This window comes from Lampetra fluviatilis, chromosome 38 (genome assembly GCF_964198595.1).
Source record: "Lampetra fluviatilis chromosome 38, kcLamFluv1.1, whole genome shotgun sequence".
Lineage (NCBI taxonomy): Eukaryota > Metazoa > Chordata > Hyperoartia > Petromyzontiformes > Petromyzontidae > Lampetra > Lampetra fluviatilis.
This window is the reverse complement of record NC_136312.1, coordinates 5,023,938-5,037,208: the sequence shown is the minus strand read 5'-3', so window position 1 is coordinate 5,037,208 and position 13,271 is coordinate 5,023,938. Positions and strand designations below refer to the sequence as shown.

Sequence of the window (13,271 nt, the reverse complement as noted above, 5' to 3'; positions counted from 1 at the left end):
AGGTTTTCCTTGGGTTACATCCCCTAAATCGACAATTACAATGTTGCGGCTTGGCTTACCAGCACACCGGTGTGCTGTACTAGAACCGAATTGGAACGTTCTGTTTACGTGACGTAATTGGCTGTGTCGGGTGGTGGCGGGTTCAACGACACGTTTGTATATTTACGCGATACAACCCAACAAAAACCTGCATCATCATCGTCATCATCACCGTGATGACGACGATGATCATGATTTACATCGTCCATCGCGACGCTCTCGCCGAACCTCGAAGTCCCGCACGACGGCGGCGAACGGCGGGAACTTGCGGCAGCACTCATCCAGCAGCAGGGTGATGCGGTCGAACTCCTTGATGTAGGCCGAGTACATCTTGAGGTAGGGCCCCTTGCGCATGATCACGTCGGCGATGCGCTCGCGCTCATCCTCCCTGACGCGCGCACGGACACGCACGCACGGACACGCACGCACGGACACGCACGCACGGACACGCACGGACACGCACGGACACGCACGCACGGACACGCACGCACGGACACGCACGCACGGACACGCACGCAAAGACAAAGATCCCCCGTGTAGCTTTAACAGACGAGGGCAAGTGCCGTGAGCGAAGATGCGCCTACAAAGGCCGGCCGCGGGCGCATGAAGGGGGTGGGGTGGCCAGCACCACGCCCGGCCGCCTTTGTCTCCCCAATGGCGATGTTTACTACACATCGCACCAGGTACTCATTTGAGGCCGAGTCGACCTAGGGGAGGCCCAGGACCGGTTCAGATAATCGTCACCGGTGTTGGCCCGTGAGTGGGAATCGAACCCTGGTGGGGGTGGTGGTGGTGGGGGGTGGTGGTGGGGGTGGTGGTGGTGGAGAGGGTGGTGGTGGTGGTGGTGGGGGTGGTGGTGGTGTTGGTGGTGGTGGAGGTGGTGGGTGGTGGTGGTGTTGGTGGTGGTGGTGGTGGGGGGGTGGTGGTGATGGTGGTAGTAGTGGTGGTGGGGGTGGTGGTGGTGGTGGGTGGTGGTGGAGGTGGTGGTGGAGGTGGTGGTGGAGTGGGTGGTGGTGGTGGATGGTGGGTGGTGGTGATGGTGGGTGTGGTGGTGGTGGTGGGTGGTGGTGGAGGTGGTGGTGGAGTGGGTGGTGGTGGTGGATGGTGGTGATGGTGGGTGTGGTGGTGGTGGTGGGTGGTGGTGGTGGTGGGTGGTGGGTGGTGGTGTTGGGGGTGTTGGTGGTGGAGGTGGTGTTGGTGGTGGTGGAGGTGGTGGTGGGGGTGGTGGTGGTGGTGCGTGTGACTGACCAGTGAGCCATGCGCTCCTCCAGCTCCTGCAGCAGGCTCTGGTTGAGCTCGTAGAGCTGGGGCAGGTAGAGGAGGATCTGGGACAGCGTCTTCTCATCGACCAGGGGCTTGCCGGCTTCCACGCCGGCGCTCACCACCGCGCCGCGGAAATCCTGCGGCGGGCGGGTGAGCGGGTTGGCCAGTGGGTGAGCGGGTTGGCCAGTGGGTGAGCGGGCGAGCGGGTCGGTGGGTTAGTTAGGCGAGGGAAAGAATAAGTGAGTGAGTGAGTGAATGAGTAGGTGGGTGGGTGATTGAGTGAGTAAAGAAGCCGGTTGGTGAGTGAGTGGAGAGGTGGGTAACTAAATGGGTGAGTCGGTGAGTGGGTGGGTAACTAAATGGGTGAGCGAGTGGGTGAGTGAGCGAGCGAGAGGGTGGGCGAGTGAGCGAGCGAGTTGGCGGGCGAGCGGGTGGGCGAGCGGGTGGGTGGATGAGTGAATGAGTTAGTGGGTGGGTGAGTGTGCAAGTGAGTGACGGCATGAGCGAGCGGGTGGCATGCTGAACAACTGAATGTGTAAATAAACTAAAAAACTCACAATGTGTAGCAGCTTCAGGACATCAACAAACCTAGAAAGACATGAGGCACATGGTCACGACACTTTGTGTGTGCAGGCCTAAGTGTTCAAGGCGGGTCAGGGATAGAGGTAAGGATAGGGTTTGTGTATTAAGAGTGGAGTGCAGGGGGTGGAGGGGGTGGAGGGGTGGGCCGCCGTGATACGTACACTCTCTCCGAGCTGACCATCTCGCGCGCGATGTGGAACGCCTTGTTCCTCTTCACTTCCACATCGCTCTGAGAGAGAGAGAGAGGAGAGACACAAACAACAACAACCACCAAAAACTTTACCATCTAATCAAATAGCAACCGCGTGAGAAACGTTACTCACATCCAAAAGGAATTAGAACGGGTATTCTGTATGAATGAGAAATTCACATGTGAACACCAAAAATGTAATTCTTACATCGGAGGCAAAGCTGCAGCCCTGCAACTGAAAGTGCGCCACGGTGGCTAGGAGATGTTAACTACCTCGCCTGGTATACAGGAGGTCCGTGGGTTCGATTCCGACCCTGACGCCTGCTGCTGTATATTTGGAGTTTGCGTGTCTCTCTCCCTGTGGTCACGTGGATGTATCTCTAGGTCCTCCAGTTTTTCCCTCCACATTTAGAATCAACATCACGCACTCAGAGTATTTGGCTGCTGTAAATTTCTCACTATCGTCATCAAATGGCTAGGAGATGTTAACTACCTCGCCTGGTACGCAGGAGGTCTGTGCGTTTGATTCCGACCCTGACACCTGCTGTATATTTGAAGTTTGCGTGTCTCTCTCCCTGTGGTCATGTGGATGTTTCTCCAGGTCCTCCGGTTTTCCCCTCCACATTTAGAATCAACATCACGCGCTCAGAGTATTTGGCTGCTGTGAATTTCCACACGACAAGCCACTTCGTTGCAGCTATCGTTTCTGAGAGCCAGCTCGCTAATGAAATAGAGCTACACAGGCTCAGTGGGGACTTGCCTGGTAAAATAAAAAGAGTTTGGTGAAGAATTAGTTAGCTTGCTCGCGCAACTCCTGGCGGCAAGGGCCCTCTCCTACATGACAGCCCCTCTTGACGATTCTCGGTCTACTCAGAATCAGGATATTTTGCTTCACTGGAGGAATCCGATGAGCTAGAAAGCTCTTTTACACAGATCTCCAGCAGCTCACAGATGTCCAGTACTCGCCCACGCCGGCCAGACACGCTGGGAGAGGTTGGCGTGCCCGCACTTTACCCCACCGCACGCGACCCGACGGCCGGGTGGGACAGAGGCGATGGGGGCGGAGGAGGAGGGGGTTGGATTGTAAGAAAAATGGCCCGCGGGGTTCTTTCAACTTTCGCGCCGGGAGGTTCGGAAGCCGGGTGGGCGAGTCGGGCGAGCTGCAGCAGCGTCCAACAGTCGGGCCACCGCGGGAGATGAAATCGGGCAAAGGGCCCGGAACGAAAAGGTTCTCGCGCAGCGACAACGCCGCGGGGGCAGCGGGTGGAGCCGGGAGCCGCGCCGCTGTGCGTGCCCTGGCCGCTGTGCGTCCCCTGGCCGCTGTGCGTCCCCTGGCCGCCACGCCGAACCGGGAAGGGAGTCGCACGGTGGCAGCCAAGGGCGTCGCGGCTTCCACCCCGTGGCACACAAAGAGCTTCCCACCCCCCCCACCCTCGCCCCCCCCCACCCTCGCCCCCCCCCCCCACCCTGGCCCCCCCACCCACCCTGCCCCCCCCACCCACCCTGGCCCCCCCACCCTGGCCCCGCGGAGGAGCGTGCGCGAGCTGCAGAGGCGCCGCCGTCTCCTTAGCAGCGGAGCTTCCCGCGCCAGAACCCACGATGGTTTGGGGTCGCGGGGGGACCCAGGGGGGGGGGGGTAAGGGGGAGGAGGGGTGCGGAGGGCGACGGTGGCGGAAAGGCGGCAGTGGCAGTGGGGAGCGGCAGGGTGCCTGCGTGTGTGTCCCTGTGTGTCTGTGTGTGTCCCTGTGTGCATGTCCCTGTGTGTGTCCCTGTGTGTCTGTGTGTCCCTGTGTGTGTGTGTCCCTGTGTGTGTGTGTCCCTGTGTGTGTGTGTCCCTGTGTGTGTCCCTGTGTGTCCCTGTGTGTGTGTGTCTGTGTGTGTCCCTGTGTGTGTCCCTGTGTGTGTCTCTGTGTGTGTCCCTGTGTGTGTCCCTGTGTGTGTGTGTCTGTGTGTGTCCCTGTGTGTGTCCCTGTGTGTGTCCCTGTGTGTGTCCCTGTGTGTGTCCCTGTGTGTCTCCCTGTGTGTGTGTCTGTGTGTCTGTGTATGTCCCTGTGTGCGTCCCTGTGCGTGTCCCTGCACGTGTCCCTGCGCGTGTCCCTGTGTGTGTGTCCCTGCCGATGACTGGTACCAGCGGTATCAAGATCGGCCTCAGTGGAGGGGGGACTGGGGGGGACGGGGTTATGGGGGGGGGCGGAGGCAGCGGGGGGGGGGGCCCTCAGTGGCTTTCATCTGAATGCGTCCATTCACGGGGAAGATAGAGCGGTTGTGCAATGGGGGGTGGGGGGGTGGGGGGGGAAACCGGATTGTCCGAGGCGGTTTGGGAAGGGGCCGCCAAGTCACGACGCCTGTGTGATTAATGTCCCGTGCAGACCTGGGGTCAATAACAACAACAATGGTGATAGCGGTAACGATACCTACGACACTTGCCGACAGCAAACGTGAGCTGGATTGCGGTTCAGAACGACTCGCGCAATCGCCGCACCTCCGATGAGCACGGTCGGCTACGTACTGTGCAAAAGAAGTTCCACGTGCGTAGTTTCTTGTCCTTCCCCCGCACCTCCGACTAGCGCCGACTAGCACGTTGGGTTTGGCACGGCGCGCTCTGAAGCCGCCGACCCGAGTTCGATTCCCAGCCGTGACTAACATCGAGTGGCGAGTGATAGCTTAACCCACCCACCCTCCCAACTTCAACTTCACCAACCCACATTGACGGGCGCGGTGAAGTATGGTCAAAATCTTCCATCATTGAGATGGTGTGGGGAGGCCTTCATCCTACAGTGGACTGGTGAAAAGGGCGGTAAATAAACTTTTGATCATTCTAGAGCCTACTAATAGTCCCCCCATTGCAGCACACACCGTTAGCGAGCACCGATTTAGGCTGGGCCAGCTGACATTTACACACCGCACCAGGAGTCAGCCTAGCGGGAGGCCTAGGAACAGGTTCAATTACCGCTCGCCACTCATGTCAGAATCAGCAACTTTATCAATTCCGGAGAAATCCGATGAGCTGCGAAGCTCTTTTTCACAGATGTTCAGCGGGGGCACGGGAATCAGAAAGAAAGATGTAAGCCGGGTTCGTAACGCGGCACGCTAACCGCTGCACCACCACTCCCCCATACAAAGACAAAGATCCCCCGTGTAGCCTGAACAGAGCTGTTGGGGCGAGTGCTGCGAGTAGCGAGCGCTCGTCGATCCGCGAGTCTTCCCGGCACGTGAATCACGGTGCCGACTCTCACCAGCGGCGGAGCACGCGGGCGCAGCAGCGTTCCCGGCGCCTTGAGCGACATGGAGCACCCCGCCTTCTCCTCCTCCCGCTCCTCCTCCTCGTCGTCCTCATCGTTATCCTCCGACGAGGTGTCGGGCACATCCTCGTCCGACTGGATGCTGTCGCCGAAGCTCTTCATCTGGCCGGTCCTGAGAGTCGCACGACGATGGTAAAGACGCCGATAACGACGGCGACAATGACGATAATGATGATGACGACGACGACAACAATGACGATGCAAACGCACGCCCTCACGCCCCCGCGACCCCGCGACCTCACGACCCCGCGACCCCTCCGCCGCCAGGCAATCACCTGGCGCCAGCGACCGAGAAGCTGCCGTCCTCCGCGTCCATGAAGGAGTTCATGTCCACGTAGGAGAAGGGTTCTTCTTCTTCATCGTCGTCATCGTCGCCGTCAACATGGCGGCGGCGGTCCGAGTCGCCGCGGAGGGCCTCCGCGTGGGGGTCACCCCACCGGGGGTCGCCACCACCGCGGAGGAGATCCTGGAGGCCGAGGCTTCTCCCACGCGGGCGTGGCGGCGGCACTGCAGCCACACGCTCCACCACACGCTGCTCCACGCGCTGCTCCATGCGCTGCTCCACGCTCTCGTACGCGGCGTCTGTTGGGGCGGGATGACGGTCGGCTCCCGATTCAGCACGATACGTCAGTTGGCTGGACGGTCAGTTGGCCAGACGGTCGGCTGGCCAGACGGTCGGCTGGCCAGACGGTCGGCTGGCCAGATGGTCAGTTGGCCAGACGGTCGGTTGGCCAGACGGTCGGTTGGCTAGACGGTCGGCTGGCTAGACGGTCGGTTTGCTAGACGGTTGGCTGGCTAGACGGTCGGCTGGCCAGACGGTCGGTTTGCTAGACGGTCGGCTGGCCAGACGGTCGGCTGGCCAGACGGTCGGTTGGCTAGACGGTCGGTTGGCTAGACAGTCGGTTGGCTAGACGGTCGGCTGGCTAGACGGTCGGTTGGATTATAGCTCTGTCGACTTGTTAGTTGGCTGGCCAGTTGGATTATGGGTCAGTAGTTTAGTTTGTCAGTTCGCTGTTCAGTTGGAAAATGCGTCAGACAATTAGTCAGTCGGAAGACAACTCAGTAGATTAGTTGGACAGTTGGTTAGCCAGCGAGTCAGTCCGTTGTATGACGAGTTCATAATTTAGTCAGTAAGTTTGTTTGTTGGTCAGTCAGCTGGGTAAAGGGTCAGTGGGTTACTCAGTTGGTTCCTTGGGTCAGTCCACTGGGTAACTTAAGTTGTAAGAGGCCGGTCAGCAGGCCGGTGAGCGGCTCGTACCCGAGTCGGCGCACCCGTGCTTGGGCGTGCTGGCGCACGGAAAGGAGATGGAGCGTGGTTTGGAGGGCGGCGTGCGGAGCCCCAGGGGGAGAGGGGGGTCCACCACTCCGTCGTCCCGCGTGACCCCGCGCGACCCTGTGCGCGTGTATGTCCGCACCTGCACGTGAGACAAAGCCGCCGCCGCGGCGACGGCAGCGTCATCTCGGGGACTCGGCGAGGGGGAGCGAGCTCATTGGTCAGCCAGCTGGTGACATGATTGGTCATTCTGTCAGTCAATGGGGCGAACAGCTAATAGGTCAGTCATTCTTTGGGAAAGACTACGAGTCACCGTAGAAGTCTGTGGGCCTCTGCGCGAGTCTGTGGGCCTCTGCGCGTGTCTGTGGGTCTCTTCGCGAGTCTGTGGGCCTCTGTGCAAGTCTGTGGGTCTATATGCGAGTCTGTGGGCCTCTGCGCGAGTCTGTGGGACTATATGCGAGTCTGTGGGCCTCTGTGCAAGTCTGTGGGTCTATATGCGAGTCTGTGGGCCTCTGCGCGAGTCTGGGGGACTATATGCGAGTCTGTGGGATTCTCACTTTGCTGCGCTGCACATGGCTCTCGCTGCTCCTCCGTGTGAGCGAAGTCGCGAGCTCCCCCCTCTGCTGCTGTTTCCCTCCTCGCCACCGCAGGTCCCTGCCGCCGGGCGAGGGCAACGGTCACGGTGGCGAAGCGAGGCACGAGCGAAGCCACGAGTTTTGCGTCCCAAGCAGCTGAAGGGGGGGCCACCCCCGAAAAAAATATACTGGGGTGTATCCAGCATCGTCAGCTAGAATTCGGCTTAGAATTATTTTTTTTGAAAAGTAAAATCAAAAATTCTTAAAATAATCCGCTCATTCTGAAATCATCGTGAAAATGTATCCAAACTCTGTACGGACTCAACAATTTTAAAAAATTTAAAACTATTTTTTTACTTTACACTCTGTCAGACGACGACCACCTTAAACATTTGAGGCAATTTGTTACCGGGCTCGCGATTGTCAATAAGAGGCTACGCCGTTATGCGCGCCTCGTCAACCAAAGTGACTTAAAAGTCAGCCGCTAAATTAAAGGACAATCGGGCAGCTGCGATGACGCGGCACCCCGCGGACTTGTGCGACGTGGCGGGAGTGCGACGTGCCGCCCCCCAATTCCCGTTTCCCGGTACGGGTGAACCTCTCGGCGAGTCGCACGCAAGAAGCCGTCCGGCTCTACGCGCCCCCGTCCGTGTCGGCGCCACCGCTCACCTGCAAACCCCCTGCGCCGGTGCCGGTGGCGACTCTGTGCCCCCAAACAGCCGGATCTCGACTTTGCTCTTCCCCGAAAACCGCCGCGGAAGGAAGCTCCTGAAGGAGCTCCTCTTCTTCCCTTCGCCGCTGCCGCCGCCGCCACTCCGCTCGTCTCCCTCCGCCGGCCGGGGGGAGTACTTTGCGATCGGCCTCTGGGTGATGTCGGCCGGCTGGAACGGCGGCGGGATGTCCTTGAGGCAAGCCGCCGCCGCCGCCTCTGCCGCCCGGGAGCTCTTCCGGCCCGCGTCGTCGCCCCTCGGATGTTCCTTCTTGGGAGGGAGCGTCGGCGGGGGAGGAGGCCCAAAGTTCGGCCGCCTCCGGTCTATCGAGTGGCCGCCGCCGCCGCCACCACCGGCGCCTCTCCGCGTCGCCGCCCGGTCCGCATCGCCGTCCCGCTGGGCTCGCTCCAACTCCGCGGCCGTGCCGGGCGCCGGCGACCGGACGTTTCCTCCCCCCCGCTTTGGTTTGAGCGGCGGGGCCCCGGTCGTCCGCTCCGCGTCCTCCTCGTGTTGCCGGAGCCTCCGGCCCGGCTCGGTTGCCGCGCCTCCTGGCGTGACGTGCTCGTCAAACGCTGCCCGTTCTCCGACGGGAGGCCGGGGTTCGTTTTGGCACGTCGCCGATCGACGGCGCCCGTCGCCGGGGCGTTCCGCCGGGGACCGGCTTCCGCCGCTCGCCATTTCTCTGCCGGCGTCCACGCCCGCGACATCTCGCGCCATCGAGCCACCCTGCGGCCATTCCGTCGGCGTCGGTGCGCCAAGCTCCGGGGGCGAATGCAGCCGGGCCGGCGGGCAGCTCTGCTCGACAGCGCCGGTGGTGCCGTCGGCAAAGCGCTCGCCTTCCGGCTTCCGTGCCGCGGCCTCGTCCGCCCGCGGGCGAGGCCGCCGGTCGTTGTCGCGACCCGTTTCGTCGGAGGCCACGCTGTCCGTGGCCCTGTCCGGGAAGCGAGGTGTCGGCACCAGACGCCTGGGCTTGGGGACGGGGGCCCCGCCATCTCCGCGTGCTCTCGGCCGTCCGGGGGAGCCCGACGACCTCTCGCCCGACCTCTTGCCGGCGCTCGCCGGACGTCGCGGCGTCAATCCCGCATCCGGATCCGGAGGCGCCGTGACCGGGAGGCGGCTCGATGGCTCCCCCTCGACGCCGCCGCCCGGCAAAGGGCAGGGGCGGTCGCGCACGGCCGCGCCGTCCGGCGCGAGTTCTCCGGAATCCGCGCCGGCCTTCGCCAGAGGAGCCACAGGGCGGACGGCGCCCGCCGCCCGTGCGTCTGCCGGCTCGCGGCGCAAGCGCGGCGCCACCTCGGCGAGAGGCGGGCTCTCCGATCCCTTCGTGCCCGGATCCGGCGACCGCAAACGCGGCGGCAGCGGCGGCGGCGGTGTCGGCGACGGCTTGGGCGAGTCGAGCGCTAGTGCCGCACGGCACGATTCCGGCTGCGCCGCGTCGCCGCTGCCGCCGCCATCAAACTCCGTCTGGTGCAGCAGCAGCGCCACCGCCTCGCAGCCGTGCACGTGGATCGCGGTGTCGTGCCGGTCGGAGATGCGCCGGAACCGGCACGCCGCCCCGCAGCCCTTGTACGACGCGGCTACGTGGCTCACGGCGCACAGGCAGCAGCTGCCGGCGTCGCCGCCGCCGCCGCCATCGCCGCGCTGCGTCAGCCCCAGCCCGTGGGCGGCGCCGAAATCCAGGTGGCGGTGGCAGCAGCACGAGCCAAGCAGCGCCGCCGTCGCCGGGACATCCGGTTTGCGGTTGCGGCTGCCACACTCGCGACACGGCTTGGTGCCGTCAGCCGGGCTCACAGCCGCCACCGCCGCGACCGCCTGCTGCTGCTGCTGTGGCTGCTGCTGCTGCGGCGTTGGCTTCACCTCGGCCACCGGCGGCTTCTTGGCCACCTTAGGTTTGGGGGCCACGGGAGGTTTCTGACTCCTGGGCGACGCATTGTTCGCCTGCCCGGTGTGACCGATCTGGCCGGTGTGGATGGCCTGGTCCGTTTGGCCGATTTGATCGGCGTCGTTCACCCGGTCCGTGTGGTCGTTCTGGTCCGCGTGATTCAGCCGGTCCGCGTGGTTAGTCTGGTCCGCGTGATTCGCCTGGGGCGCGTGGTTGATTTGATCGGAGTGGCCGGCCCGATCTGCGTGGGTCACTTCCCCGGTGTGGTCGCCCTGGTCCTTGTGGTTGGCGCGGTCGGTGTGATTGGCCTGCGGGGCGGGCGGCCTGGGAGGTTGGGAGGGCCGGGGTGGCGCTGGCAGCCGCGGCTTGGGCGCCACAGGTGGCTTCTTGATCTCTGTGCCGTAACAAACAATTAAAACGAACAGCGGTTAACGTCTCTGCGGGAACGTGCTTCTTCAAAAGTTACAAGGCCACGGTGCAATCGAGCAATGTTAGGGCAACCGTCACTGGCAACAACCGACACAGAATTACCTATCGTCCAAAATGTAGTCGCCACAAAATATGGACAAATCTGATCGCTGCTCCCCCAAGTGGGCAGCCAGGATGGCGACTTCCAATCAGATCGCAGACCGAGGTCACGTGACCAGCCGAGGTCGCGTGCTCTGCAGACCAATCACTGTTCGTCATCAAAACACACCTTACAACAAGCTCCATTTTCACTGGCTCGACAGAGCTCTGCCACTCTGTGACTTTTCTAAACCAAACTCCTGCTGCATTTAATGAGATTAAAGAAACTCTCATGGCTAGAATTACTAAATAATCTCAATGCAACAAGACCCTCCTGAAAAAGTCTTGCGATTCTCAATAAGATTTTCACAAGCGACCTGGCCACAAATGATAGCTCAACGAAGCGGCTCATCACGTGGAAGTGTATCGCAGCCAAAAACTCTAAACGCGTGATGCGGAGGGGAAAAACCAGAGGACCTGGAGAAAAATCCACGCCACCACGGGGAGAATGTGCAAACTCAAAATATACAGCAGCAGACGTCAGGGTCGGGATCGAACCCACAACCTCCTGTATACCAGGTGACGTAGTTAACATCTCCTAGCCTGGGTAAATAAAGGGCGGTATCATTATCTGGGTAGTGGTGGCGCAGTGGTTTCGCACCCTACACTGCGAACTCAGCCACCCGAGTTCGATTTCCGGCCACGGCTAACATCAGCGGGAAGCGACGGCAGAGCGGGCCCGGTTGTTATCATTATTGTCACGTCCAAACCATTGCCAAAAGCCATTATTCAGTTGGTCGCACATTTTTTGAACGATGAGTGCTAAAAGAGGTTAACAGAGAGCCTTTGTAAAACCCGGATGAGGAGGCGTAGAGCCTGTCCAGCAGAGCCCCAAGTATTTGCGTGGTGAGATTTCTCCGATGGTCTCCGATTACCTCCCACAACTCGAAGCCACAAACTCCCATTCGTGGAATTGCCCAAACATTGCCGCGGATGGAGCAGGACTCTTCCAAAATGAGTCTTGCGACTCGGTGAGGCTTGTCAGAGTAAAGAGCAATTACAATTGTTTACTATCATCATCTCCTGTTGAGAACCCTCAGCACAGCGGTGGCAACTCTACGTTGCTATGGCAGGAGCAATTCTACCCATAGGGCACCACGCACGACCCCCCCAGCGCTGTATGAAGCGAGTTGCCGCTTCTTCTCTAAAACCCCGAGAATGTCAAGAATCTCCGCAGCCTGTCGGCGGATCACTCGCGGCCCACGCAACGCGCAACCGCGGGGTTTGGCCAACCTGGAACAGACCAGGAGCCAAAAAAGTATCCACGAGTTCTGAAAAAGAGGCACGTATACATACATATATATAAAAGTGTGTGCGTGTGTATATATAGATTATTTTTTTTGGCACAGCACGGGAAACATTCATCATCCCTCTGCTGCGATTGCGATAGCGCGTTCTACTCTTAGTTCTTTCGGTAAAGTCACGTAGGTAAAAAATGGAATTAAAATGAAAAAAAAAATGAAAACAATAAAATCACGACGTTTCGGAGGCAACACAAGCTTCCGTCTTCAGGTGAAACTGTCACAGCAAAATATCTGTATCAAGTTCTACGTTACGCCGCCTTCGATCGAGGCCTGTTAAAGACGCCACACGCACGGCTCGGGGGAGACGTCGCTCCGCCACCACGCTGCCACTGGGCACTGTCGTGACGTAAGCTCCCACGCGTCGATTAGCGGAGTGTGATCCGCGGGGGGGGGGGTGCAGACCGGGGAACGTGTAACCGCTCGTCTCTTGCTTCTCACTTATATCCAAATCGCGTCGTGAAAACACAAAACACGCGGCGTTATAGGAGAACAAACTGCACTATCAAAGTAGCAGAGAATAACGGACGTCTCCCGTGCTGTGCCGAGAAAACCGTCAATATATACACACTTAAAATTCGATTTAAAGCTTTCGTGACTGCAAGGATTCATCTTCTTGGTTCTTACGGTAAAGTCTACGTGACTTTACCGAAAGAACCAAGAAGATATACACACTTGTGTATATATATAGACTTGACTCTTTGCAGAACTCATGGGTTACTTTTTGACTCTTGGCCTGTTACCGGCTGGCCACAACTGCCGTAGAGTAACAACTGTCGTTTTACATCGAGGTGGTTAACGAGGGTGACAAATTGGCCAACAGGAGCAGAGCGGAGAATCCTCGCTGTGATGTTGCCTCCCGCCCCCTCCTCCTCCTCCTCCTCCTTTGTATTGTTTAGAAAGCGGGCATCGAGTTGTTTTTATGTTCGACGGTGCATTTACGGGCGACCGTAGTCGCACACTGCCCGCATGGTTTAAACATTTCTTCCTGTGTCCGGTCATCTTTGCAGCGGCGGCTTTTGGCCGCCCATCGAACAAAGGCGGTCCCCACTCGAAATCGCGCGGCGCTTTCAGATGCGCTTCTGCGGCCGTCTGGAGCGCTCTGCCCGCTGCTAGTAAGGAAGCCACTTGGGAGCTATGAACTTTTAAATCATCATCGAGATTGACAAAGTCTTTCGAAATGATTTTTGTGTTTAGTTTGCTGCCCTTCCGCCCGCACCTCCGATTAGCACGGTTGGCTACGTACGGTGCAGAAGAAGTTAAACGTGCGTACACACATCATGCATTCATTTCCCCCCATCAAAGTGTCCGCATCTGCAATGGCTTGTACCACTCGTTAGGGACATCACAATATATATGTATTCATACTGGAAGAACCCGATGATCTATAAAGCTCTTGTTCACAGATGTCCAGTCGGGGCACTGGGCAAGAACGCGACAACAACAAACACAAAACAACAACACAATACGAGTGCAAAGTGTACGAACGATAAACAAATCACCCAAACACAGACAAATACTAAGCCATCCCCATCCTACCAGGCAAAGCCCACTGAGATATTAACTCGTTTTTCAGAAGCGACTGGC

At 59.5% G+C, this 13,271-nt stretch overlaps 1 protein-coding gene across 1 annotated transcript in view; it reads right to left on the bottom strand.

Annotated features, from left to right (window-relative positions):
* The window catches only part of FGD6 (FYVE, RhoGEF and PH domain containing 6), a 66,293-nt gene that overhangs the window by 41,518 nt on the left and 11,504 nt on the right, over positions 1 to 13,271 (bottom strand). Inside the window, exons 2-10 of the mRNA XM_078874074.1 lie at positions 7,894 to 10,210; positions 7,207 to 7,303; positions 6,635 to 6,791; positions 5,652 to 5,958; positions 5,311 to 5,488; positions 2,046 to 2,113; positions 1,860 to 1,890; positions 1,288 to 1,439; positions 268 to 427 (exon numbers count right to left, since the gene is read on the bottom strand). Of these exons, the coding sequence (XP_078730200.1) occupies positions 268 to 427; positions 1,288 to 1,439; positions 1,860 to 1,890; positions 2,046 to 2,113; positions 5,311 to 5,488; positions 5,652 to 5,958; positions 6,635 to 6,791; positions 7,207 to 7,303; positions 7,894 to 10,210 (3,467 nt within the window). The remainder of the gene's footprint in view (positions 1 to 267; positions 428 to 1,287; positions 1,440 to 1,859; positions 1,891 to 2,045; positions 2,114 to 5,310; positions 5,489 to 5,651; positions 5,959 to 6,634; positions 6,792 to 7,206; positions 7,304 to 7,893; positions 10,211 to 13,271) is intronic.